The sequence below is a fragment of the Camellia sinensis genome, chromosome 8 (genome assembly GCF_055761805.1).
Source record: "Camellia sinensis isolate YWXY chromosome 8, ASM5576180v1, whole genome shotgun sequence".
In the NCBI taxonomy this organism is placed as follows: Eukaryota; Viridiplantae; Streptophyta; class Magnoliopsida; order Ericales; family Theaceae; genus Camellia; species Camellia sinensis.
Window position 1 is genome coordinate 137,899,198 of NC_138968.1, and position 26,713 is coordinate 137,925,910.

General features: G+C 34.3%; 4 protein-coding genes and 1 pseudogene across 5 annotated transcripts; 3 read left to right on the forward strand and 2 right to left on the reverse strand.

Annotated features, from left to right (window-relative positions):
- The first annotated feature begins 2,252 nt into the window (after positions 1–2,252).
- On the forward strand, positions 2,253–11,165 carry LOC114299602 (pentatricopeptide repeat-containing protein At2g41080). Of its 2 annotated transcripts, XM_082883577.1 has the most exons (4): positions 2,253–4,289; positions 5,560–5,714; positions 5,815–8,379; positions 10,937–11,165. In XM_082883577.1, exons 1-2 carry the CDS (start codon positions 2,314–2,316, stop codon positions 5,594–5,596), a joined length of 2,013 nt encoding a protein of 670 aa, XP_082739703.1. In that variant the 5' UTR covers positions 2,253–2,313; the 3' UTR covers positions 5,597–5,714; positions 5,815–8,379; positions 10,937–11,165. The 2 variants fall into 2 exon arrangements, with proteins under 2 accessions (XP_082739703.1, XP_082739702.1); XM_082883576.1 differs by having other exon boundaries at positions 5,560–8,379.
- Positions 7,548–7,865, forward strand: LOC114315034 (putative receptor-like protein kinase At5g18500 pseudogene; annotated as a pseudogene).
- Positions 7,918–8,362, forward strand: LOC145798102 (G-type lectin S-receptor-like serine/threonine-protein kinase At5g24080). The gene is made up of 2 exons (XM_082885573.1): positions 7,918–8,048; positions 8,092–8,362. The coding sequence occupies exons 1-2, from the start codon at positions 7,918–7,920 to the stop codon at positions 8,360–8,362; spliced, it is 402 nt and encodes a 133-aa protein (XP_082741699.1).
- A 6,544-nt stretch (positions 11,166–17,709) lies between the features above and the next one.
- Positions 17,710–21,113, reverse strand: LOC114268728 (putative LRR receptor-like serine/threonine-protein kinase At3g47570). The gene is made up of 3 exons (XM_082883578.1): positions 20,730–21,113; positions 19,309–19,749; positions 17,710–18,299 (listed from the first exon to the last, which is right to left on the reverse strand). Exons 1-2 carry the CDS (start codon positions 21,052–21,054, stop codon positions 19,319–19,321), a joined length of 756 nt encoding a protein of 251 aa, XP_082739704.1. The 5' UTR covers positions 21,055–21,113; the 3' UTR covers positions 17,710–18,299; positions 19,309–19,318.
- A 36-nt stretch (positions 21,114–21,149) lies between these two features.
- On the reverse strand, positions 21,150–23,492 carry LOC114258848 (uncharacterized). The gene has a single exon (XM_028198856.2). It carries the CDS (start codon positions 23,490–23,492, stop codon positions 21,150–21,152), a length of 2,343 nt encoding a protein of 780 aa, XP_028054657.2.
- Between the last annotated feature and the right edge of the window lie 3,221 nt (positions 23,493–26,713).

The window sequence follows — 26,713 nt, forward strand, 5'->3', positions numbered from 1 at the left end:
AGCCTTTAGCCTTGAAGTTGAGTTAATTCATACATGAATTCAAGTAAATTGAACTATAAGATGTAAGAATCAAGCTTAAGGAGTAGAGAGGTAGATCAATCCATGCATTCATGTGTATTTTCTTACAAATTGAGCATGATATCAAAGACTTCTTTCATGCATGTGTTAATCTCACTTACATTTTGGTCATTCATCATGTTTTCCATTAAATTACCAAGTTTGATCATGTTTTGGAGTGTTTGAATTCAAAGGAGTTCATGCATGTTGTATTAATGAAATATTCATAAAGTTTGTGTTGGAATTTTATACAATTGGCAAACTCTTGGGCCATAGTTTTGTGAAATAATCCTCAATTCATCATGTTTTACAAGTTTATTGTGTTATCTTAAGTTTTGGGGCCCAAGAGATGTGTTTTGAAGAGTTGAATTCGTGTTTTGAAGCTTAGGAGCAAATCTGGGAAACCCAGAATTTCGCTTCCACGCTTGAGCGAGGGATCCTACGCTCGAGCGACCATCTTTGTTTTCATGATTCTGCTCGTGCGACGAAAGGCTGGCTCGAGCGGAAATTTCAAGCTCTTAGAATTTTGTATGCGTAGAAGCACGCTCGAGTGACAGAACTTGCGCTCGAGCAAAGACCTATGTTTCACGCTCGAGCGAGCGTCGAGCGGAGATTTCATGTAACCAAAACTTTTCACATTTTACAGACCGCTAGAGTTAAGGAGTCCACGCTCGAGCGACCACTCACATTTGACATGTCCGCTCGAGTGAAGAAAACCACACTCGAGCGAGACCCCTATTTCAGCAAAATTTTGACTAAGTGATTCAAGTACATCTTTGCATCGTCATTCCATCATAGGCATTCCTAGGTCATGATTAAGTCTCCATAATGAAGTTAAAGGCTAGAAACACACTAAGAGCAAACGAAGTAAGTTATGTATAATTCGAGCGTGTGTTTCAAGTGTACATTTGTATGTGTGTTCGTGTAAGTCACGTGTCTCAGGATAAGTGAAGAGCTATTCTTTCCATCTAATTAGAGCTACCAATTGTTTGTGAGTAATAACTTTGTAAAGTTATGTTCAATGTTAATATTTTCAGAACATTATGATATGAAATGACTAGTTTGGAAATGCTATGCTATGTTTGAAAGAAATGAACGATTGTCCAAAGTTCTAAAAGTTATTCGTGGCGTCGCTATTACTATATGATATGCATCTCTTTACGGGTCATCAGGTCCCTTTTATGGGTCATCGGAACGTTTCTGTGCACATGAGTCATCAGAAAGCCTTCATGGCAGTCCCTTGTGGGTCATCAGACGTGTTAATACTAATGGATATGCCACGTACCATGATATGTTGAATGTTTAAGTTCTGAATACAAATGCAACCATGCTAAAGAATCTACTATGTTATGACATCTGAACATGTACAAGATTATGTTTCTGTATAGACATCATTTAGTAAAATCTTTATTCTGTTATTACTCACTGGGCGATCGCTCACTATTTATATTATGTATGTAGGTGAGCAGGCACGTGACTAGGCCCAGAGTTGATGGCCTAAGTCTCAGTTTTGGTCAGCCAACTTTTGTGCCTCCCGAGGAGGTTTCGATTGAAGTCAAGTTTCATGGCTGTTTTTGTAATCATGTTAAGCTATGTTTATACCATGTTGTGTTTGCACAAGACGTCTGGTAATGTGTGTCTGGAAGCGATGTGTAAAGTTTATATCACTGTTATATAAAGTTTTAAGTTATCGGTTCCATGTATGTTTGCGCAGCTCTTTGGATTATGTATGTCTTGATTAATTGCTTCCGCAGCCCATGCTATATGTTACTATGCCAAGAGGCCTTTGGTAATCCAAGGATTACTGGCCGATTGCGATGGTAAACCTATGGGGACGGGTTTGGATCGTGACAATTATATACATTTCTTTGCAAAATTACGGAATTGATAAAACTAAACTAGTGTTTTGAATCTAGTTGATTCCTGCATTCGTTTCAAATTATTTATCCATTTTCACTATTCTAGAAATCTAAAAAATCATCAATATTTTTTAATTTATTATTAATTTTTCATGATTTTGAAGACTTTATGTACATGAATGAAATCTTTTAATTTATGATTTTTTTTTACAAAAATTAATGAAAAATTATTTGTTGACCTAAAAAATAGTCTGGATTTTTTGCCATCGGCTTAATCAAAATTATTTTCATAAATATTTTTTTCTCAAAATATAATGAATCTAAATGACTCCAAATACTAGTGGAACAGAACTTCAGTTTTATTACACAGGTCATTAAGCCAAGCCAACCCAAATGTATGGGTCTGTCAAAGTCATGTGTTAGGCGTCTCACTCCAACCCCTCTTCGCTTTCTCTCCACAAACACCTCCAAAACTCGAAACGAATTCACCAACCTCTGCTCCAAAGGCCGCCTCAAAGAAGCATTCGAATCATTCACATCAGAGATTTGGTCAGACCCATCTCTCTTCTCTCACCTCCTCCAACAATGCATTCATACCCAATCTCTCTCATTCCTCAAACACCTCCATTCTCTGATCATCACATCTGGGTCTTCCTCAGAAAAGTTCGTCTCCAACCACCTACTCAACGCCTATGCCAAAATCGGAGAACTTTCAACCGCCGTTACACTGTTCGACGTAATGCCCAGGAAGAACATCATGTCTTGCAACATTTTGATTGGTGGGTTCATTCAGAATGGTGATTTAGAGAGTGCACGTCAGGTGTTTGATGAAATGCCGGAACGAAATGTTGCGACGTGGAATGCGATGGTTGCGGGTATGACCCAGTTTGAGTTTAACGAGGAGGGGTTGAGTTTGTTTTCCCAAATGCATGGTTTGGGCTTTATGTTGGATGAGTTCACTCTGGGTAGTGTTCTTCGAGGTTGTGCGGGTTTGAAAGATTTGAATGCGGGCAGGCAGGTTCATGGGTATGTGGTGAAATCTGGGTTTGAGTTCAATTTAGTTGTTGGGAGTTCTTTGGCTCACATGTACATGAAGTCTGGAAGTTTGGAAGAAGGAGAGAGAGTGATCAAAGCAATGCCAATTCGCAATGTGGTTGCTTGCAACACGCTTATTGCGGGTAGAGCTCAAAACGGGTTCTCTGAGGGTGCTTTGGATCAGTATAATATGATGAAAATGGCAGGTTTTAGTCCTGACAAGATTACGTTTGTGAGTGTAATCAGTTCATGTTCGGAGTTAGCAACACTTGGACAAGGCCAACAGATTCATGCGGAGGCAATAAAAACTGGTGCAAGTACTGTTGTTGGTGTTATTAGTTCACTGATTAGTATGTACTCTAGATGTGGTTGTTTGGATGAATCTGTAAAAGCTTTCTTGGAAAGGGAAGAAGCCGATGTGGTCTTGTGGAGTTCAATGATTGCTGCATATGGGTTCCATGGGAAGGGAGAGGAAGCCATCGAGCTGTTTAATCGGATGGATCAAGTGGGGTTGAATGCAAATGACGTTACTTTTTTAAGCTTGCTTTATGCTTGTAGTCATTGTGGATTGAAAGATAAAGGACTTCAATTCTTTAATTTGATGATAGAAAAGTATGGATTGGAGCCTCGGCTAGAACATTATACATGTGTGGTTGATCTGCTTGGGCGGTCTGGCTGTTTGGAGGAGGCAGAAGGTTTTATAAGAACTATGCCTGTAAAGAAAGATGCTATTATATGGAAGACTTTATTATCTGCCTGTAAAATTCATAAAAACGCAGATATTGCTAAAAGGATTGCTGAAGAAGTTCTTAGGCTTGATCCTCAGGATTCAGCTCCTTATGTGCTGCTGTCGAATATTCAAGCCTCTGCTAAAAGATGGCAGGATGTTTCAGAAGTGAGGAAAGTGATGAGAGATAGGAGGGTGAAGAAGGAGCCAGGTATCAGCTGGTTTGAGGTGAAGAACCAGGTTCACCAGTTTTGTATGGGTGACAAATCCCATCCACAATCAATGGAGATTGATATGTACTTGAAAGAACTGACTTGGGAAATGAAACTGCGGGGTTACGTGCCTGAAACCGGCTCTGTTTTACATGACATGGATGCTGAGGAGAAGGAACATAACTTGGCACACCATAGCGAAAAGTTGGCAATTGCTTTTGCTCTGATGAACACCCCAGAGGGTGTTCCAATCCGGGTGATGAAGAATTTGCGTGTCTGCAGTGATTGCCATGTTGCTATCAAGTACATGTCGGAGATAGAAAACCGAGAAATTATTGTACGAGATGCTAGTAGGTTTCACCATTTCAAAGATGGGAAATGTTCTTGTGCTGATTACTGGTAGGGAGATTTTACACTGCTTTGGCTGTTTATGGCATCAATTCTTTGTTTTATGTTTTGAACAATGGGATTTTTCTCATTTATTCATGTAACATGATTTTAACTCATCTCATATATGGAAAGAGATGAATTTGTTTTTATACAGACTTGTTGGAAACTTTTTGTTAGTATTTTTCATGTGTTTTACAATAACAGAATAATTATTTTAGTTGCATCGACAACTTTCCATTGTGTCAAAGGTGTGGTGTGATTCGGAAAATTTACTTAAAAAGGTACTAGCTAGTGGCCTTCTGAGCCATTCAATTAACAAAGTTTCATGATTGCATGCTACATTGCCATGGCAGTAAGAAAAGTTTGTAAGATTTATCAGATTGTATTGTATTTCTTCTCTTGTTATATGGTCCACATGACACGAACTATTTATAACTTCTCTTGACCGTTAGTGCTTGGCCAAAAGTAAGAGTAATAGACTTGGAATTATCATTGGCCATATAGTTGATTCTCATTCTTTAGAGCCGAAGTCTAAAAATTTCAAGGATGGTTAAGCATTAAAATCTGATAGAAGTTTTGAGATTCAAATTTTCATTAAATATTGGGATTGCAGTCAAAATTCTTAACAGCAATAGAAAATAAAAAATCAAGGACTAAATTGGTTTTGAAAATTCTATCTTAAATACACTCAGATGCTTCACCAATTTACATTTAGTGGCGAATCTAAAACTTGTCTTGTGGGGAAGAAAAGGTCTCACCATCCCCTATCCTAAACTACTTGTCTTACCTTTAAATTTATCTTTTAAACTGGTTGTTTAGATTTTGTATATTAACAAAATAAGAAAACCTGTATTAGTTGAAAAATTGGGAAGTAAATCATATTTTAACTTCTCTTATTTAAAAACAGAATTTTTTGAATTGTTTCAATTCTAAAGACTTACATATTCATTAAACTGAGTGTTATTTAATTTCCATTTAATTTAATTTTTATTTTAGTATTTTTTTTTGCATAATGGACAAATGGTGGGTGAGAAACTAAGAATTTGTTCCAAAAATACATATATCACTACGTACATGGAATTAAACCATATAAAAGTAGCAAGAATGTACACTTTAGCATGGTCGGGCCTATCAGAGGTGTCCTTAGCCTCATTATTTTCTCCAGAGGTAAGCCCCATTGTGTATTATTTTTTATTTTTTTGTGGTTTAATTCGGTGTACCTAGACTTATTCTATCCATCATTACACACATGTATACATATATACCTCTCTGTGTGCAGGCATGCTCATTTACCTGGAAGTTATGATACACATTGACATTCACATGGGCTCATTGGTCAATCTCTGCCCACAGAACCTGTATAAAATTGCTCCACCTCCTTTATAAGACTTGACTTGTGATGCCTTCTGTTCTCCCACCCCCAAGTTTACTCTGGTAACTCTTTATAAAGCTAGCAACAAAAGAGCGATAAAAGTAATTCATCAGAGATCATGGCTGGAATAATCATATTTTTGTTCTGCTCATTTGTTTTCAGTGTGTGTTTAGCTCAAAATATTGCCCAAACTTCTGTTGAGGTGGCTGGATCTTCTTCCTTACCTCCATCATTTGGTCCCATGTTCTACCTCAATTCAAGTTTTCCCTCAATTTGGTACAACAATGATTCTAATGGTAGGAGTCTCGTCAGTGAAGACAGCTCAACAATCGTGAGAGCAATCTTCTCAAGAAGGGGAAGCATTGAGTTTGTTTGTGGATTCTACTGGTTCGGCAGTTGCACCTATTACTTGTTCTCAGTTGCCATTGTTGGTGGAGGCAATCACAGTGTAGTTTGGTCAACAAATGTCGGCCATCCTGTGAAAGAAGGCGCGATGCTACAACTTACAGTAGATGGAGAATCAGTACTGCGAATTTCAATGGAGACCACGTGTGGTCAACCAATACATTAGGCAAGTCTGGTGGGAATGAACATGACAGAACGGGGAAATTTGGTTCTATTCAACAACGAAGGAGCAATTGTTTGGCAGTCTTTTGATTACCCCACGAATACATTGCTTGTTGGGCAGCGGTTATATGAGGATCAAAAACTCTTTTCAAGTTCCTCAACTTATGGGCTCGTGGTTTGTACTTTGCCACATTGAAATTGGCTACAGGTTTTGCTACATACATAGGAGGTAAGGGTCAACCACAAATGTATTATCAGTTGGTGCCAGATCAAACCTCAACCACTAGCAGAGGACCATAATATGCAGAGCTTCAACAAGGAGGTTTCCTTGTGAATTTTGGTACATCTCAATCAATGTTTAAAATAAATGCCATCAATTTTCCTCCACTGTTAGCACTGCATATATAAAATTAGGTAGTGATGGGCATTTGAAGATATTCCATCACAGTAATGCCAATAGGTGGAGGGAGATTGTTGATATGATTACCCATGATTTAGGTGAATGTCAACATCCTCGCCACTGTGGTGAATATGGCTTATGCAGACAAGGCCAGTGTAGTTGTCCCATAGGCATTAATTGGGTTCGATATTTTGACCAGACACAGCCAAAATGGAAAACATCAGCAACAGACTCAGTATCAAATACCCTAAATGGGTTGCTCTAGGATTACTTCTTTGTCTTGCCCACCTCCCTTTGAGAAGAAGCATTATCTTGTTGAAGTTAGAAATGTAAGCTACTTCAACCTCATCGACGAAGATGCTGCATTTCCAAATATCAGTGACATAGAGAGATGCAAAGAGATCTGTTTGCTAAATTGTTCCTGTGGTGCAGTCTTTTTCAGGTACAACAATAATGCTGCAGATGGGTATTGTTATATCCCATCCACGGTATTGACAATTAGAGAAGGGCAAATCCCAAACCGCAGTTTTGCATCTGCAACATTTGTCAAGGTCCAAATTCCTTGTAAGGCAGCAAACAGACAAGTAAAGGCACTGTGCCTGACACTTCTCCACCTGCTTCACTTTCAAGAAATCGAAGAAATTTAAAAGCAATAATAGCATTGTCGTGTGCTGGTGCCCTTTTAATTTTTGTTGTTACAATTGTTACACGCTTTGTGATGTTGCGCCCAAGCTGCTCAGAGGACGGGGAGGACTGTATGAAGCAAGTTCCAGGAAGTCTAGTGAGGTTTTCATATGAACAGCTATGTGTTGCAACAGAAGATTTTAAGGTGAGATTGAGAGGTGGAGCATTGGGAACTGTGTTCAAAGGGATGTTGGAAGATGGCACTTAGATTGCAGCGAAGCGTTTGGATAAATTAGGCCAAGGGATGGAGGAATTCTTTGCTGAAGTTGAGACACTTGGACACATACACCATGCTAATCTTGTGAGGTTGATTGGGTTTTGTGCAGAAAAAGCTTGCAGGCTTCTAGTGTATGAGTATATGACTAATGGCTCTTTGGATAGCTGGATTTTTTGGAATAACCAGAGACCTTGCCTCAATTGGCAAGCTCTGAAGAAGATTATACTTCACATAGCCAAAGGGCTGGCTTACCTGCATGAAGAATGCTGGCAGAGAATAATTCACCTCGATATAAAGCCACAAAACATTCTCTTGGATGAAAATTTTAATGCCAAAAATCTCTGATTTTGGGTTATCCAAGTTGATAAACAGAGACGAAAGCCATGTTCTGGCCACAATGAGAGGAACTCCTGGATATATTGCTCCAGAGTGGCGACAAGCAAGAGTCACCATCAAAGCTGATATTTATAGCTTTGGAATTGTTCTTCTTGAGATAGTTGGTGGCCAGAGAAACTTTGACAGCACACGGTCAGAATCTAGAAAACATCTGCTTCAACTGTTGCGGGAGAAGGCTGAGTATCAACTATATGGTGGAAAACATGGATGGAGTCAAACAATATCATGCTGAGGAGGTGGTCAAGATGATAAAGATTGGAGCTTGGTGTTTGCAGAATGATCAGTCAAGAAGGCCTTCCATGTCTATTGTGGTTAAGGTTTTGGAGGGATTGATGGAGGTGGATACAAACATCAACTGCAACTTTAAATATGCAACGGCATCTTCTTCGACAATCAACAGCCATGCTTCCACAGCACCACCAACTTCAGTTCTTTCTAATCCTTGATGAAAGCAGAAATTAAGGTAACCAAGTAACTTATGTAACTCAGTTCTGAATTTTGATTATTTGGACAAGTTGGACTAGATTACATGGTACTATTAGTCCATGATTAAATGTTCTTTGATTACCAATCCTTTAGGATTATATATTCTATCCTACCTCTGGAATGCTCCTGGATTAAGAAGCGAGTAATAGAATCATATCATATCCCATGTTTATTTGAAATCAATAGACATGGATTACATGGTGTAATCACTATAGTTTGAGGATAATTTTGATATTTTAACCGCTAAATTTAGACACCCCGTCAATCCCCCATTTTCATATCCCACCGTCCTCGAGGGACTCAATAGTCCCTCAAACGGAGGATATACAGTTTGGGAGGACTGTTAATCCAAAAGTCCACTTTTATATCTAAACGTGAAAATTCAGTATTGACCAGGATATATAATCCAGTCCCACACTCTTATTCCTTAGAACAAACACAAAAAAGATTATAAGTTCTATAGCTACAACCTGTTTGGACCATATGAACCTATTTTAGAGTATAAAACAGGATAGCCATTACAAGTCATAACCTTCTTAAAGTACATTTAAATGAGAAAAGTTACTGATGTAGGACGAGTAGGGACAACGCTGGATTTTGAAAACAGAGGTTATTTGACGGCCTAAACAATGAGTAATTTAGGATTTTAAGGGTTAAATTGAAGGCTAATAGGTAGAGAAAGGGATTAGGGTTGATTTGTGTGACGACCAGCCTTCTTTTCCCTTTATTCTTTCTTTCCTTTGCTTCGTTCTCTTTTTATTCTTGTTGAATTGAAGTGTCCAGAAAGGGTTTCCAAATACTTTTCTTCCGGTGTTGAAATTTTGTTTGTCCCAGAGGGTGCACGGGTGAGTTAGGGGTGCTGGGGAAGAAGTTGAAACTTTGAGCTGCAGGGCCAGGGCCGCACGTGCGGTATTGTACCGCATGAGCGCTGGGAGTGGCCGCACGAGCGGCCAAGTTTGACACCCAGAAATTTGGCTATTGTCTAGAGTGCACAAGCGGAGAAAATGGGCCGCCCGAGCGGTCAAGGTGGGCCGCTTGAGCGGTGGGGAAGGCCGCATGAGCGGCAGTCAGGCAGTCCAGACCCCTGTTTTTAAATACCCTTTTTGGCCGAAATGTATCTCATTTAGGGCTTATTTTTCTCACTCAAAAACCTAATTTCTCTCCCCCTTCTCTCTAGAAATCATCTCCAAAACATTAGAAACTCCTTGATTCTTGAAATCCCTTGGGTTTAGATCACCATCCTTATCCTCTAATCTTGAAGATCAAAGCTAGGGCTTCTTGGGTGTAGGAGAAAGTGAAGGAATCCTCCCTCTTGAAGCTAGGGTTTCACCTCCATTTCATCATCAACTTTTGAGGTAGGGTTTCCTTTGAGTTATATGTGTATTTTTGCAAGTTTTTTGTTGATTTTTGCGAAACCCTCTATGTATTTTGAAAATGGAGTCTAGGGCTCATGAAATTGTTGATTTTGTTTAAAGAAAAACTCATCTTATCTTCTTTTAAAGAATATTTGAGAAGTGTGGAACCTTATAGATTGAGATTGATATGTATGGAGAGAGTTCATGAAGAAGATGAAAAATGTTTAGATTTTTGAAAACCTAGAAATTGAGGCTTTTTGTGATAGCATGGAAACCCATGGAGTAAACATCTTTTCTTGTGTTTAAATGGGTGTGTGAGTGTAGAGTTTACATTTTGGTAAGAAAAATGATAACTTCCTTGATCCATGAAATTGAGAATTTACTTTTAAGATTGTTGCTAGTGGCATGGAAAAATAATTTATTGTGAGAAGGTAGTTAATGAAACACCATTGACTTTGAGAATTGAAAACTTGGAGGTTGATATTGAAAGTCTCGCATAATCATGGAATGACTAGAATGTTATGAAATATGTATAATGATGAGCTAATGCTACGTGTTAATTGACACCGGTGGAACATGTGATTAATTGTGTGATGGTATTGGAGGAAGGTAAAGGAAGAAATGCTATGAAATGTCATCGTTGCATCATATCTTCATGTAAATTTTGTCATTTCTATACATCATGGCATGAATTTTGGAAAACATTTACATTGAGAAAGGTTATGTTGTAATGAGAATTATGAGAATGTTAAAGGGGGTAAATACGTGGTAAGTCCGGATAGGGGGTGCAGTTGTATTTGATAAGATGGCCTGAGTGTCCTTGGTGAAAGACTAGAAAATCGCGTGGATAGGTGTCGAGCCTTCCGGTTAGCATCGGTAAAAATGACAGTTTGGTAGTGCTTGTTGAGCCTACTTGCAGACACTAGCTTAGGGATTACCAGTGATGTATTTACTGTTCCCTTATGATTTAAAATTGGAAGTGTGGGGATTAATGAGGTTGCATAAATGTTGATTGAAAGCATGGTGATTTTCAAGAATAGCATAATATGAGATTTCCTTTAAACGGCATGGCATAACATGTGCATTTACATATAGCATTGTGAATTTTGCATAAATGTACATACTTTGTTAAGGATTCTCTACTGGGCTATGTGCTCATCCCTATGGGTTTTGGTGCAGGTAAAGATGTGGTGATCCCGCCGAACTGAGGGCGTGGATATTTTGAGAAGAGTACTTTACTCTTTTATTTTTGTGATATTCTTTTGAGCCAAGGGCTAATGTGTATGGGTTGCAGAAACCATTTTTTTGTGTAACCAGGCTTATGCCTTAGAAGATGTAAGCCCTTAAGGGTATTGTATTGTTTTGAGAATGGATGCTTTACATGCTATAGATTCATATGTTTTGTATCGATGAATGTATACCCGCATGTAAAATCTTTGTAAGGACTCTAATTTAATTATGTAAAGATGGGCAAATTATTGTTATTGTTGAGTGAATGTTGATCAATTGTGGGTAGCTCATGCCAAATTATTTCGGGGCGTTACAATTTGAGGGTGATTGGATGTGGTTTTGAGGTTGAAAAGTGCACTTTTAGAGGGTTGTGAATAGTAATCCGAAAATAGTAAATTGAAAAAAGAAGAAGAGAAGAGAATGAAAAAGATAGGTTTAGGAATCACTCTTAAAATCCTTGAGTATCACACCTAAGGTTTGATTGCATCACACAATCCATGAAGAAGTTTTAAAAGTTTTTAAAATTCTCTAAAATATTAACTTTATTAATTTATATGGTTTATTACACTTTCTATTCCTGAGCTATCATCAAATTGTCTATTTAGTTCCTGAACCATCGATTACTAAATCCATAAAATATATTAATCAAAATCTATTTTGTCTCTAAATTATTGATTAAATCTATTAAATGCTTAAAATATTTAATTTAAACCTTCCCTGAAAGAATTATAAAATTAAAATATATGCCCGTAAGTATTATAAATTAGTAAAAGATCCTAACTAATTAAAATTTTAAAACAATCCAAACCAAACCAAACCAAACCAAGTCTTAAGTTCTATCAAATGGGGTCTAACTAATTAAAATTTTATTACAAAAAAAATTAAATTTTTTATTGTCTTTAAAAAGTGTTTTATTTCGTTGTGTATTTAAATTAGTATTAGAGTCTGATTTCTCAGCATTACCAATAAAATTCTATGAATATTAGATATACTGAAAAAGTAGAATTAAATAGTTTAAATAACAACATTTTGCTACAAATAATAATAGAAAAAATAATATATTAATTAAATTATATAAAAAACTTGGCCAAAAACTTAAAAACAATCGGTTAGAAATTATTTCTGACATATAATACTAGATAAAAGTAAGCACACATAGTCATTTTATAGTATAAGTAAAAAAATATTATAGATAATTACCTTTACCCTTCTAAAGGAAATTCACCACAAGAGCTAATGCCTACTTTTTAAAGACGGAATAAAAATTAAAGTTTTTTTTGAAATAAAATTTTAACTAGATAGGGTCTTTTATTAATTTATAGCACTTATGAGCTTATATTTTATTTTTTTACCATTTTCAGGGACTAAATAGGTTTTATTTAAATAATTTAGGGACTTACTAGATACAATTGATAGTTTAGGGACTAAATAAACTTTAATCTATATACTTTAGAGGCTTAATAGACTCAATCGATAGTTTAGGGACTAAGTAGACAAATTAGCTATAGTTGAGGGGTATAGAGTGTAATAAATCCTAAATTATAAGTATTACATGTCCTTATATAGAACTAGGAGATTTTCTAAACCAACTAGAACAAAAAAGAAAAAGAAAAAGAAAAAGAAAAAGAAAAAGAAACTACTACAATATCCTTAACTTCTAAAACCAATTTAAGACCAAATAAGAAATATACTGTAAATAAAATCTAATTAAATAACTTGACCTAAGACAACTCATAGGCCACCTCTACAACCCATGTCAACAAATATAAAATTACCAAAATATCTCTGATTTAAAAATTCTAGAAAATGTAAAATAATCATAAAATAAGACTCTAAAATAATACTAGAAACATAATTATGAATGATTCGTATCAGTTTTTCTTTTAAAGCATGTCAATTTCTAAATATTGCCACTTCTTTGAATTTATTCTTCCTTGAGTTTGTTATACTCTGCATCAGTTGCATGCATGCTTGAGACAAACTAAAAATATAAAAGAACGGGGGAAAAATAATATCACATAGTTGTTGCGTCAACGAAGATTGCAAGTCCAATCAGACCTCAAGTACCTAGGAGGAGAGAAAAACTAATTAAAATGTCAAAGAGTAAGATGAGAGATGATAAACAAGTAAACGAAGACACAAATAGCCGAGGCACCTGAAAATCATTTATTATGGTACCTTATTGAATAAATGTATCTAAATATGCTATTGTAAACCAAATGCTCATAAGATCAAAAAACAAGGGGAAAAAAAGTGTCATGTTTCGAGCGTAATTACTTGCAAAATTCATGGAATGGGTATGACCCATAACACATGCAACAAAATGTCAGTTAGCCTTTTTCTTTCTTTTGGGAAGCTAGTGCAATGTTTACAATGCTGCTCTCCTTGGTAACAGATAAGCCTCTTAAGGATTTGCTAGGGATTTAAGGCAGAGTAGTTGCACAAAACTCCATCAGTTGGTATATTTTTTAACCCTAGCCATGTGGAGATTAAAAAACTTGAAATTACATTTCCATTAATTCCATTATAAAAATATAAATAGCCAAAGTTCACTATACCACCATAGTTGTTTCAGGACATTAAGGGTTTGCAACTCTAAAGTGATGAGAACTGAGGTTCGTCTATCTTGGAATAAAATTTTGGCAATAGAGGTTGACTGTATTATTCTTAAATGTATTTGTAATGTGAATCTAGTTGGCTTATTAATAGCTATAGAGGTCTATGTGGAGAAGTAATTGAATTGATGCTACTTGCTCCTACCGTTAACATAGCTAAGTTCCTTTGCTCAAGAATCCTAGTTTGAGGGAAAGAAAACAAAAAACCAAAGCAAAAAATGAATTTGCATTTGATAATGAAAACCATCATGCTTGATAGAAAACCATAGTTGATTTTTTATCACCTTCAAAATGTCAATGTTGCAGAATGTGATCATCTAGGTGAAGTATGGTAGATCTAAGACCTTATGAAAGCTACAAGACAAACTATAGTTTGTTGGCCTAGTGTAGAATTGCGACAATTTCAGTACTAAATGCAGGTATATTCTTCATTTACTAAGAAAGTGATAGGGTCATACCTACTCATGATCACACTGCAATTCTAGCTCTTCTTCCTCCATGAACCCATCAGTTCCAAGAAAATTGTTCTTGATCACATGCAACTGAGTAACAACATGATTAATGGCTGGTTGATCTCTTGGTAGTTCTTGTAAACAAGCAATTCCAATATTAACTATTGAAATCAAGCACTCATGATTTTTTTGATTGGTAGCAGAGCTCTGATTCTGAGTATTGTTCGTGCTTGAGCTTGCCTCCCCAATTTCTCTTCGTTGAAATAGTGTTGGATCAACAATGCTTGTTCAGGTAAAGCCATCATAACAAAGTTATGGAGACTCAGATTATCATTAAACATGTTATCAGTAGGTCTCTTTCTTGTAAACATCTCCAATGTCATCAACTCATTTCCCGTACCATACCCTATAAATCATGTCTAATACAAAGTAAATACAATTGTAAAGATGCTTGGTCAGAATCATATAAACAAATAGTAATGTACCTTCTACAAATAATTCTTTGTAGAAAACAAGTTTAGAGAACGATAAACTTTACTGTTTAAAGTATGGTGGGAAGCAATATCTTGCCTCCTGTTAGCTTATTGAAGTCAATAAACAGTTGCTTGAGCATAGACAGAGAACCAAGCTCCACAGGAATTTTTCTGGCCAGCCTATTGCGATAACATTCATGAGCAACAAGGTTAGAACAAGCAGATATATTGGCGGGAATTTTGCCAGTGATTGAATTATTGCCTAGTTTCAATATTCGCAGTCTTCGTAGATGGCCGAGTTCAGGGGGGATTTGATGAGTGAAGCTATTGTTATGCAACCACAGTTCCCTAAGGAAGCTCAGATTTCCAATGTGAGGTGAAATGGAGCCTGTCAATATTCACAGTCACCCTCTTGTGGCGACGGCCACATGTTACGCCAGCCCATTGACAGAAGTGGACAAATTCAGAGCTCCAAATGGATCACCGGTTATTTGAGCCTTGAATGCGAGCAATGCTAGCCGATCCATCTCATTCCCGGCTACATGAACACGAACGGAAACAGGGTCCATGACATTGTTGAAACTAATATTAAACTCATCTGGGGAAATAGTGTTGTCTTCAATGTTCTAAATCACTTTTTTATTTTATTTTTTTTATTCTTTCTTTTTTAGGTTTAAAGGTTTCTTGATCAATCCCATCTCTCACTGCATTTATTCAAGAACCCAACAATGAAGTCAGTCAGTCCTGCAGAAAAAAAGTCATGATCATGATCAAGATCATGCACTTGCCATTGCCATCAATCCATAGTTTAAATTCATTCTAGAACTCACACTACTGATTCAATCTCCACCCCACAATCTAAATCTTCGTTTTTTTTTTTTTCTTTTCAAATTCCTATCCAAATCTATAATCCGAACACAAGCTTAAACTTTTTTATTAAATTTAAAATCAAATGAAATTTCATTTTATTTCCCAAATTATCATTTAAAAATTAATTTAATCCAGGTTTTTTTAATAATAATTTTATACTTAAATTATTCGATTTTATAATAATTTCACCCTCACCGTTAGCTATCATGTATAATCAAATAGAAGTTGCTAATATGACACCGAAATGTAATTTGAAATTTTACTTTACCCTTCAAACTATCTAAAAAAACATCCTTAGACCGTTGAGTATATTTAAAAAATTAATTTAAACTTATGCGCAAACTATCTTCTTTTTTTTTTTTTTGTTGTAAGGTAAATTTAAATTTAATCTCTACTTGCACAATCATCTTAGTTCCACCTCCGCTTGCAGTTTAATTTTTTTTAAATACATGTGATGTTGTTATGTGACTACAAATGTTCGATTGATCTATTTTTTTTCATGAATAATTTACTTGAAAATTTTTACAATTTAAACGATTTGAAGCATCAAAGTAATCTCAAAAAAAGCCCACACAAGACCGTACAACAAACAACTGTGCCTCGTGAGTACAACAACAACCTCTCTGCCCTAACGTGTTACCATCTTATTTGTTATTCTCAAACTTTATTCTTTACAATTAACGGAGTACATATCTTCCGTCTCACTTTTTTTTTCCATCTTGTATTACATCATCACATCAATAATTAAAAATTATAAGACTGAGAATGGTAGATGATCTCATATCTGATAAAAGACCCTAAATGTCTTGAGTCATTATAACTAAAGCCCCCAAATCCACTATTGCCCATTCATGGTCATCCCACCCAACCCACTTAATTTCGGATTTTTCTAGAAGTTTACACAATTTGTATACAAACATGAAAAATTTACGGAATTTGTATTTAAAATGACAGGATTGTAGTGTGACTTATCATTTTAAATTAAAAATCTCTATTAAATAACATTTAGTTATACAAAAAATTGTCACTGCTATATCATTTTGTTAAAAAATTCTATATAAATAGTATTTTCGTATAAGTTGACATCAGTCAATAAATTTTAGTTAGATTGGATGCCTTATCTCATTATAATCTAAAGAGAAAAAAAAGACGGCAACAGGTTGCCATAAGTCAAGTCTTTATCCCATAAACAATGGCTCTTGAGGTGTCAATTTTTAAAAACAATCATTAATTATATATTTTTACTCCTTAATCATATCTATGATGAACTTGGTAACTTAGTGGTGTAAAATGGTCTGAACTCATTCCCCTTTTTCCGCAAGCAATCATTAATTATTTGTTAGAATGAGCAAATGGAAGGAGTTCCATTCCAACTGTTGACAAAGATAAATATATACTCAGATTAAAAAAAAATTAGAACTTGAACATATATATATATATATATATATATGAACTACCAATATATATATTCTAAAATGATTTTTAGACTTTAGACTTCAGAGGATGATTCTTGTAATTAACCTAATTGATTTCTCTAGTTTTTAAGTTAATAGATCTGTTGTTGGGTGTGAATTCTCTGGTTTTGGAGAGTAAACAAAACTAACTTTCATTGGAACTAAAGTACTGGTGCCCAAGCTGGAAGTTTTTGTCCCAAATCCTAAACTTACAGTTGTGTTTGATTATCAAATTAGCTTGACTAGGATAATGAATGGGATTACTAGTGTGGTGACATTAAACTGTAGATGTAAGATAATTGGTATTTGCTTGTGCACTAGTGTAATTGGTTTTGATTAAATTTATGCAATTACGTAAAAACATGCTCGTTATATAAAAAATAACTATGTTGTTTTTGTCACCAAACCTTTTAATCCAAATGAACTGTAAGAAACCAAGGTAATGTCAGATTTGCCATATCCTGAATATCAATGCACTTGAATGCAATTCTGTAAGTATTTAATAAATTCAATAAATTTTGAAAAGGAAATCTAGGCTATTTGGCCCAAAGTATATAAACTTCAAACAAGTAGAGAGTTTAAAAAGGATACATCAACAGGTCCTGAAACTTGCAAATAGACAAACTACTCTTACCAACTAAAAAAATAGACAACAAACAATCAAGTCTATAACAGCTTCAACACAACAAAAATCATCAGAAAAACAAAATAAAATATTTTTCATCCCTGCTAATTGAATTGAGATAGTATTCTTCACATTTCTCTAATTATTACAAGCAAACATAATACATACAAACCATATCTTAGTTTATATCACACCACATATATATAGATTATGAGAAGTTTTACAGTTATGTCTTGTTTAGACCATTGCAAGTCATATCCGTAACTATGGAACCTGTTTTAGAGTAAATGACAGAATAGCCATTGCAAGTGACAGTCTTCTTAAAAAGTACATTTAAATGAGAAAAGTTGAATGTCTGCTTGAGACTAACATAAAATCATAAAAAAAAAATTAAAGAAAAGAAATTAAAGGATAGGATCATATATGTAACACGCGGCCAAATCAATAATTTGCAGCATCACATAGTTGTGGAGTGGACAAATATCTTCAAGTCCAATCAGACCTCAAGATTGGCCAGAATATAATCTAATCCCATTCTCTTATACCTCCAAACAAACACAACAAAGATTATAAGTTCTGCAGCAACAGCTTGTTTGGAACCATTGCAAGTCATATGAACTTATTTTAGAGTATAAAACAAGATAGATAGCCATTGCAAGCCATAGCCTTCCTGAAGTACATTTAGATGAGAAAAGTGCATGCTTGAGACAAACTAAAAACATAAAAGAAGGGGGAAAAAAACAAAAAGAAATTAAAGCATAGGATAATATAACATAGTTGCTGAGTCGACAAAGATCTTGAACTCCTATCAGACCTCAAGTACCTAGGACAAGAGAAAAACGACTAAGTAAAACTTCAAACAGTATGATGAGAAATGATAAACAATTAAAATAAGACACAAAAAAGAAGCTGAAGCAACTTGAAAATTAGTTTTTTTTTGGTACCTTATTGAAAAAAGGTATACAAATATGTTATTGTAAACCAATTACTCATAAGATCATAAAAGGAAAAAGAAAAAACATAGAAGTAAAGAACAACACTCGCCCTTATCTAGTGTCATGTTTCGAGCTTAATTGAATGCAAATTTCATGGAATGAGTGTAACCCATAATACATGCAACAAAATGTCAGTTTGCCTTTTGTCTTTCTTTTTTGGGACTAGTGCAATCTAAACAACGCTGCCCTCCTTAGGAACAGATAAGCCTCTAAGGAAGGGATTAAAACAGAGTAGTTGCACAATACTCCATCAGTTGGTATATTTTTCAACCCTAGCCATATGCAGATTAAAAAACTTGAAGTTACATTTCCATCAATTCCGTTATGTGTATAGCCAAAGTGCACTAACCACCATAGTTGTGTCAAGACATTCAAATGCTTCCAGTTTCTAACCAATTTTGTTTTCCAGATTAAGTTGTAGGGGATTGTAGGGGAAAGAACTTTGCAACTCTGAAGTAATCAGAGCTGCTGTTCCAGTATATTGATTTTTGCTTATGTATTATTCTTAGTCATATTGGTAATGTGAATCTAGTTGACTATTTGCTCAAGTTTACCGTAGTTTTGATGGAAAGAAAATAAAAAACCAAAGAAAAAAAGAATTTCCATTCGGTAATGAAACCATCATGCTTGACAGGAACCATAACTAATTTTTTGTCACCTTCAAAATGTCAATGTTTAAGAATGTGGTCATTTGGGTAAAGCATAGCATATCTAAGGTGTTATGATTTATATGCCACAAGACAAACTAAAGTTTGTTGGCCTAGTGTAGAATTGCGACAGTTTCAATAATAAATGTAGGTATATTCTTCAGTTACTAAGAAAGTGACCGGGTCATACCTGCTCATGATCACACTGTAATTCTAGCTCTTCTTCCTCCATGAACTCCATCTGTTCCAAGAAAGTTGTTCTTGATCATAAGCACCTGAGTAACAACATGATTAATGGTTGGTCTATCTCTTGGTAGCTCTTGTGAACATGTGATTCCAATATTAAGTATTGAAATCAAGCACTCATAAATTTTATGACTGCCAGTAGAGCTCTGATTCTGAGTGTTTTTGGTGCTTGAGCTTCCCTCCCCAATTTCTCTTTGTTGAATTAGAGTTGGATCAACAACGCTTGCTACTTGTTCAGGTAAAGCCATCTTAGCAAAGTTATGGAGACTCAGACTAGCATTAAACATGTTATCAGTAGGTCTCTTCCCCGTAAACATTTCCAATAAGAGGATACCATAACTGTATACATCACCAGATGTCGTCACCTCATTTCCCATACCATACTCTGCAATTGATGCATCATTCAAAGTAAATACAATTGCAAAGATGCTTGGCCAGAAGCATATCAAATAATAGTAGTAGTAATGTACCTTCTACAGATAACTTTTTGTAGAAAACAAGTTTAGAGCATAAAAAACTTTACAGTTTAAAGTAATGTAGGAAAGAATTATGTCTCTTCTTGGTGAGATAGCAATATTTGGTTTGTCTACTTGTGTCATGAGAAAGGCCCAACTTGAAACAAGTTTGATTGTTTCCCAGTAATATTTATGAAACCAAACAGTTGATGGTTCAATATCTTCTTAAGAAATAAGCAGTTGAAGCTTGGGTGACAGTTTAACTTTATCCAATTAGGTTTGTATTCATCAAACTTATTAACGTAAAAGAAATAGGTAGGAGGATTGAAATTAGCAAAAGAGGATTTTCTAAACTCCTCTTTATGTTATCCTATGACTACACACATAGGATATGAACAAAAGTTAGATATTGTACGTTGTTATGCTTTCACAATTTGCGCCAAGAAAACTACTAGGATTTCTCAATATTGGTACATCTCCATTGAAGGCAAAAATAAACATAAATACAATTATATGGATTATGATTTGCAGACAACAAGATAGAAGATGTATGGAAAATCCTCTAAAAAATGGGATTGTATATTGGGTTGTATATTATAAGCAAGAAACTAATGAAATTAAGAACCTGCATTCCTTTGAGTTTCATGTTTTTCCGACTAAATTATGTGCAATAGAAAAGAAAAAAAAATAATTTACTTTTAAATAACACATTGGAAAGTATTTGCCAAACTTTGATTTTCATGCATTTGAAGGGCAAATGACGTTGCTAGAAATAAAACCAAAGAACCATCTGCTTTACTTCATTGATCTAAGGGGCGTACTTGATTTGATATGCAAATCAGACTCTAAAGTATGTTGGAAATTGTAGGTGAAAAAGAATATCAAAAAAGGGCCTAAGAGATACATTTACCTGGAGCAGCATAACCAACAGACCCTCTTAAGCCAATAGAACTTGATTGAGTTGCAGAAGAATTATAGGTGCCTTCTAGAAGGAATCTAGCTAACCCAAAATCGCCTACATGTCCAATCATTTCGTCATTCAGAAGAACATTGCTCGGCTTCAAATCACAGTGAACTATTGGTTCTGAGCAATGATGGTGAAGATAATCAAGTGCAGAAGCAACATCAACGGCAATATTTAACCTTTGTAGGAGGTTTAAATTTCTTGATTTGACATGCACCTCATCTTCATTTTCATTTGCATGTAACCAATCCTCTAGGCTACCATTGACCATGAACTCGTAAACCAGAGCTTTGAAATCATTACCGTTATAGTCAACACTTGAACATGCTGTGAAAACCTTGACAAGATTTCGATGTCTGATGCGCCTCAAGCCTCACACTCAGTAATGAAACTCTTGGAAGCTCCACGGAATTGAAGGTTTAGTACCTTCACTGCAACAACTTTTTCACCGTGATTAAGAATTCCTTTGTAGACTGAACCAAAACTACCCATGCCTATCATGTTGGCTGGAGAGAACCCATCAGTTGCCTTGAGTAGACTTTGGTAGGACAATTTCACATATGACTTCCCTAAAAATCTCAAAGAGGGTACTTTTGTTGTCTTTCTAAAGCAACAAAGATATAGTAAACACAACATTATTACTAGTCCCAGAAGCCCAAACGATGCGGGGATTGTTATTTTCAAGATGAGTGTAAATCTTTTCCTTTTGAATCCCTTGGTATTGCAACTGTGCAAATGTAGTTTAGGTATACCACCACAAAGCTTGTTGTTTCCCCTAATAGAAATAGCAGTTGCATTTTTAAATATGCCTATTTCTGGTACCGCACCCTCAAAATCATTGAATGATAGATCTAATTTTTGTAAGAAGACAAAGTCCTCTAAATAGTCTGGGATTTTTCCTGAGAAATTATTGTGAGAAAGATCTAATTCCTCAATACCTCTCAAATTACTTAAAGATGAAGGAAGAGTTCCCCCGAAATTATTGCTCTGTATATATAGAAATCTCAATTTTACACAACTACCAAGAGTGCTTGGAATTTTTCCAGACAAAATATTTCTAGAAACATCCAAATTTTCAAGATTTATTAAATTCCCAATTTCTAGTTGTATGGACCCAACCAAATGGTTATCATGTAGGTCCAAGTTCAATAATGATGAGAGAGTTAGAACTTGTTTGGGTATGGTACCACTAAGATTGTTTCCATCAAGATATAGAACTACAAGGGGGCATTTTCCCAGACTTGGAGGAATGTTGCCATGCAAATTATTTACGTCTAAATAAAGATACGCTAGTGAAGTCAAATTTTTCAAAGACAATGGAATTTTCCCATAGAATTTATTACCTGAGAGACCCAAAAATTGTAGCTTTTGTAGCTTCCCAATATCAGCAAAAATGTTACCGATGAAATGATTGTCTGACATGTCCAAAGCCAGCAAATTGGCCAAATTTGCCATCTCGGTTGGGATGCCCCCACCTATTTTATTCCTATGCAAAGCAAGCATACTAAGATTAGTGGACAAATTGCCAATTGATTCTGGCAACACCCCTCCAAAGTTGTTGGAGTCCAGATTCAAAAAGTGCAAATTGGTGGCATTGGGCAATGAGCTAAGAAAATTCAAGTCGCCAGCTTCCCCTGTTCCCAGATGATTGTATGCAAAGCTTAACCACCTAAGATTGTGCATCATTCCCAAAGGAGGCACTCTTCCAATAAATTTATTCTCTCCCAAGTCAAGGGTATACAGTTTGGTTGCATTTGATATTGAAATAGGAATGGATCCAGTAAACAAGTTCTTTCCAACTGAAAACCATTGAAGAGTTGGAAAAGAAATTCCAAGATCTAAGGGAAGTCTCCCTTGAATTTGGTTCATTAGTATATTAAAAACTGTGATGGAAGAGAGATTAAAGATTGAAGAAGGAATATTACCAACCAACTTGTTCTCCCCGAATGAAAGAACGTTTAAGTTTGTCAATCGGCCCAGGGTTTCAGGTATACTTCCATTGATATTATTGACAATTGCATTTAATTCAATAAGGGACGACAGATTCCCAAAAGTACAAGGAAGGCCACCTGTTAGATTGTTTCTTCCAATGTGCAACAGCTCGAGCTTAGGCAGAGAACCAAGCTCCACGGGAATTTTCCCAGCCAGACTATTAGCAGAAAGCCAAAGGACAACAAGGTTAGAGCAAGCAGATATATTGGCGGGAATTTCACCACCAATAGAATTATTGCGTAGTGTTAATATTTGCAGTCTCCGTAGATGGCCAAGTTCAGGGGGGATTTGATGAGTGAAGCTATTGTTACGCAACCACAGTCCCCTAAGAAAGCTCAGATTTCCAATGTGAGGCGAAATTGAGCCTGTCAATTTTTGATGATCCAGTTTCAACTGAGTCACCCTCTGGTGTCGTGGGCCACATGTTATGCCAGCCCATTGACAGAAGTGGAGGGATTCATTCCACGAGTTTAGAGCCCCGAAGGGATCACCGGTTATTTCAGCCTTGAATGCGAGCAAGGCTAGCCGATCCGTCTCATTCCCAGCTACATGAACATGATGACCATGAGTACTAGAGCCTGAACCACCCAAACATGAACACCCCATGAGAACAATAACAACATGCATGAACTGAAACAGAGTCCATGACATTGACGACACTAATATTAAACCCATATGAGGATTGAACGCTCTCATTGAATTTGAGAGAGCATCCATCCCTATATATAAAGCACTAATACCTGCGGACGAAAATTTTGACCTCGCCAAAATTACCGCATTGCCCCTTTGCTTATATCATAATCACCATCTCTCATCATAATCATCATTCCATATGCAATGGTCTCATTGTACATCATACATCATCATACATTAGTTTTATCAAAATTACTCGGCCACCTTTTTATATTATATATATTTTTTTATTGATAAATTAAAAGGTCAAAAAATGTACAGTTAATCGGATATTTTTGATATAATTATACTAATATCTTTTAAAATTTTAACTTACAAAATACTTAGGCTATTGTTTATCATCTCATCACCAATAATTTGTTATCATCAATAATTCGATAATTGTATGAATAAAAAAATAATTTTATCATATTATCTTTGTTTATTTCATTATCTACCTACTATTGACATTACTTTTGATTGCTTTAACCACACAGAAAGGGAGATTAATATAATTATGTAAAAAATGTGAGGCTAATTATATTTAATTTAATTATGTTAAAAGTGTAACATTGTATTTTTTCTAAACCTCAAAGGTAGTGAATGTAATGGGTATGGTTCCCCTCCATAATCTTATTCTCTATACTTCCTAACACTTTATTTTTTAGGCTCCATTCTAAGCTCATAATGAAGACCGTCTGTGCAAAAAATCAGTTTCATCGATGGATACATAAACAAATCACTTTTTTTATTTTATTTTATACAATGAAAGGTTTAAATTTAAATTTAAATTCACAACTACTTTCCATTTTAAGAGATAGGGGTGTTGTGTAGCACAATATTTCTCAAAATAAGTATTGGTAATAGTATTATAAGGTAAAATAACTAAAATTAATAAATACATAACTATACGGCTGCGTTTAGAATTTTATTTTAATGTGTTTGGTTTTTTTCATGTTGGGGGTTTATTTTGAGACAGCATATTGGGCTTAGTGGGCCCATTGTGAGCCAAATCTCTATGATTCAAATTGTTCCCTTTTGAGTACTCATTGATAAGAATATTCATATAAAAATCAAAATCATTGGATTTTGAAAGTGATATGTTTAACCATTTATGTCTGAAATTTTATGGTGTTAATTTTCTTTTAAAGTTTTTTTTTTCTTTGCCACAACTATATTTTCTTTTTTTTCTTCTCTTGGTTTAGATAGCACTTATATTTATAGTTTACATTGATTTCTTTACCTTATCTTATGGTTTACATTTTTAATCCTTAAGTTAAAATTTAATATCAAAATTGGGGTTTTGACTCCTCTACTACAAATGGATATTTATATAAATAAAAAAAGTTTTGAATAATTGTTTTAAATATTTTAAGAAAAAAATTCATTTTACTCATTTGCGGTTTAAGCCATGAACACTTTATTCCTCTATGATTCAAATATTATGAAAGTGTCTATATGATTTTGGACCAAAGTACAATTGTTAACTTTGCTAACTATAATTGTGAAATGGCTATAATACCCTCTAACCCCATCCTTTTTTTTTTTTTCCTTTTCTCTCATCTCACATACACATAATTTAATAATAATTCAATTAATCATAAATTCTTAATTATTTATTATAATTCCTCTTTTTAATCTAATTTTAATTTAGTTATATTTTAAATCAATCCTTAATTATTATTTATTTATATTTAAATTACCTTTTAATTATATTTTATATTTTACATCAGTCTTTAATTGTATTTTATTTCTATTATCATCTTAATCTCATTTTATGTTTTTTTTGTTAATTTCAATTTATATTTTCAAAAAATTAAGTCCGCTCTACAAAATAATGAGTGTGATACACCTTTTATTAGTTTGGATGGAAAAATTAATGGTATCACTTTAGTTCAAAACTATATGGGGACTTTCTAACTATATTTAAATCATAAAGGGGACTTTCTAGCTATATTTGAATTATAAAGTGGTAAAATACTCAAGTCTCAAATCATAGGGGTTATATGAATTTTGCCCATGTTTTTAAATTTGTAAATGATTTCTAACTCAACAAATGAATATGTACAAAAAAAACTAATATTTTTAAAAAATAAGTTTGATTATTTATTTATTTATTTATATTTATATTTAAACTAATTTTTAACTCAACTAATATTTTTTTTAACTAATATTTTTTTTTAAAATTGATTTTTTCAATTGAGTTGTGACCAATAGTTTTTACTCCTAAATTTTGAATGTTTAAAAGACCTTACAAATAGAATTTCTTTTAAAACAAAAAAAAAAAAAAATTGATGTTTAGTTTGGGAATAGACTATTTTAGTAATTTTTTGACTAAAATATGAGGTGAAAAAATTAGTATATTTAGAATGATTTTTAACTTTTTAGAAAAAAAAAGTGTAAAAAATGGAGAGAAAAAATCTTTTACTTTTGTATAATTCTTTGGCTTTTTAACATTTTTAGTGATATTTTTGAATTTTTAACTATCTTTTTGTTACAAAAATAAATAAAATAAATTATCAATAAAAAAATATATCTAATTATCTCACTCACTTATTTTAAATTATACATTTTTGTAATGGGCATCATTTGCGCGAATAGCGCGCAGCACATCCACTAGTAGTATATAATATTGTCTTCAGCGTTACCATTATATTGACAAGAGTCTATGTCAAACTTATGGGAACAGTAAACAGAGTATTTGAATTAGGAAAATGCAAACAAGCAAAAAAATACTAATCTATATCTATTTATTATATAAGGAAAATAGGGTTTCGAGAAGGCTTGTGAGAATTTCAATGTTTCATTCCACAATTATTAATTTTTGTGATTTTAAAAATATTTAAAAATAATTCTATTGGCTAACAAAGTAATTATAGATTAAAAAATAAATAAAAAATCACCTAAAATTTTGAATTATAAGTTCCAAAAATCTTTTCCTCCAATATTTTTCTCTTTCCTAAATCTCATCTTATAACAAAATAACTATACATTTAAAAAACATTATACATTAAAAAAAAACACAAATCTCATCTCATAACAAAGTAATTATATATTTTTATAAAAAAATTATAGATTAAAAAGAATGTAAAACCACAATTGCTAATTTATATAATTTTAAAAATATTTAAAAATAGTACTGTGACGATTGAGAGTGTCACTAGTTTCGCTATCCCTTGTCTAACCTTGGATTTACCCTAATAGAGTTTCGGGTTAATTTGGAGCCTTGTTGAGTGTTTGGGGTTTGTGTTGTCTGGAGGGTTTAT

What these genes read in the sequence shown, in the direction of transcription:
- LOC114299602 (XM_082883576.1), top strand. Translation starts at nt 2,314, where the DNA reads ATGGGTCTGTCAAAGTCATGTGTTAGGCGTCTCACTCCAACCCCTCTT. An exon ending in TGTTCTTGTGCTGATTACTG is followed by an intron (nt 4,290 to 5,559) that starts GTAGGGAGATTT and finishes CTCTGTGTGCAG; the next exon opens with GCATGCTCATTTACCTGGAA.
- LOC145798102 (XM_082885573.1), top strand. Translation starts at nt 7,918, where the DNA reads ATGAGAGGAACTCCTGGATATATTGCTCCAGAGTGGCGACAAGCAAGA. An exon ending in AGAAACTTTGACAGCACACG is followed by an intron (nt 8,049 to 8,091) that starts GTCAGAATCTAG and finishes TTGCGGGAGAAG; the next exon opens with GCTGAGTATCAACTATATGG.
- LOC114268728 (XM_082883578.1), bottom strand. Translation starts at nt 21,054, where the DNA reads ATGGTCAATGGTAGCCTAGAGGATTGGTTACATGCAAATGAAAATGAA. An exon ending in TGTTGGTTATGCTGCTCCAG is followed by an intron (nt 19,750 to 20,729) that starts GTAAATGTATCT and finishes CATCAATTGCAG; the next exon opens with AGTATGGTATGGGAAATGAG.
- LOC114258848 (XM_028198856.2), bottom strand. Translation starts at nt 23,492, where the DNA reads ATGGATGCTCTCTCAAATTCAATGAGAGCGTTCAATCCTCATATGGGT.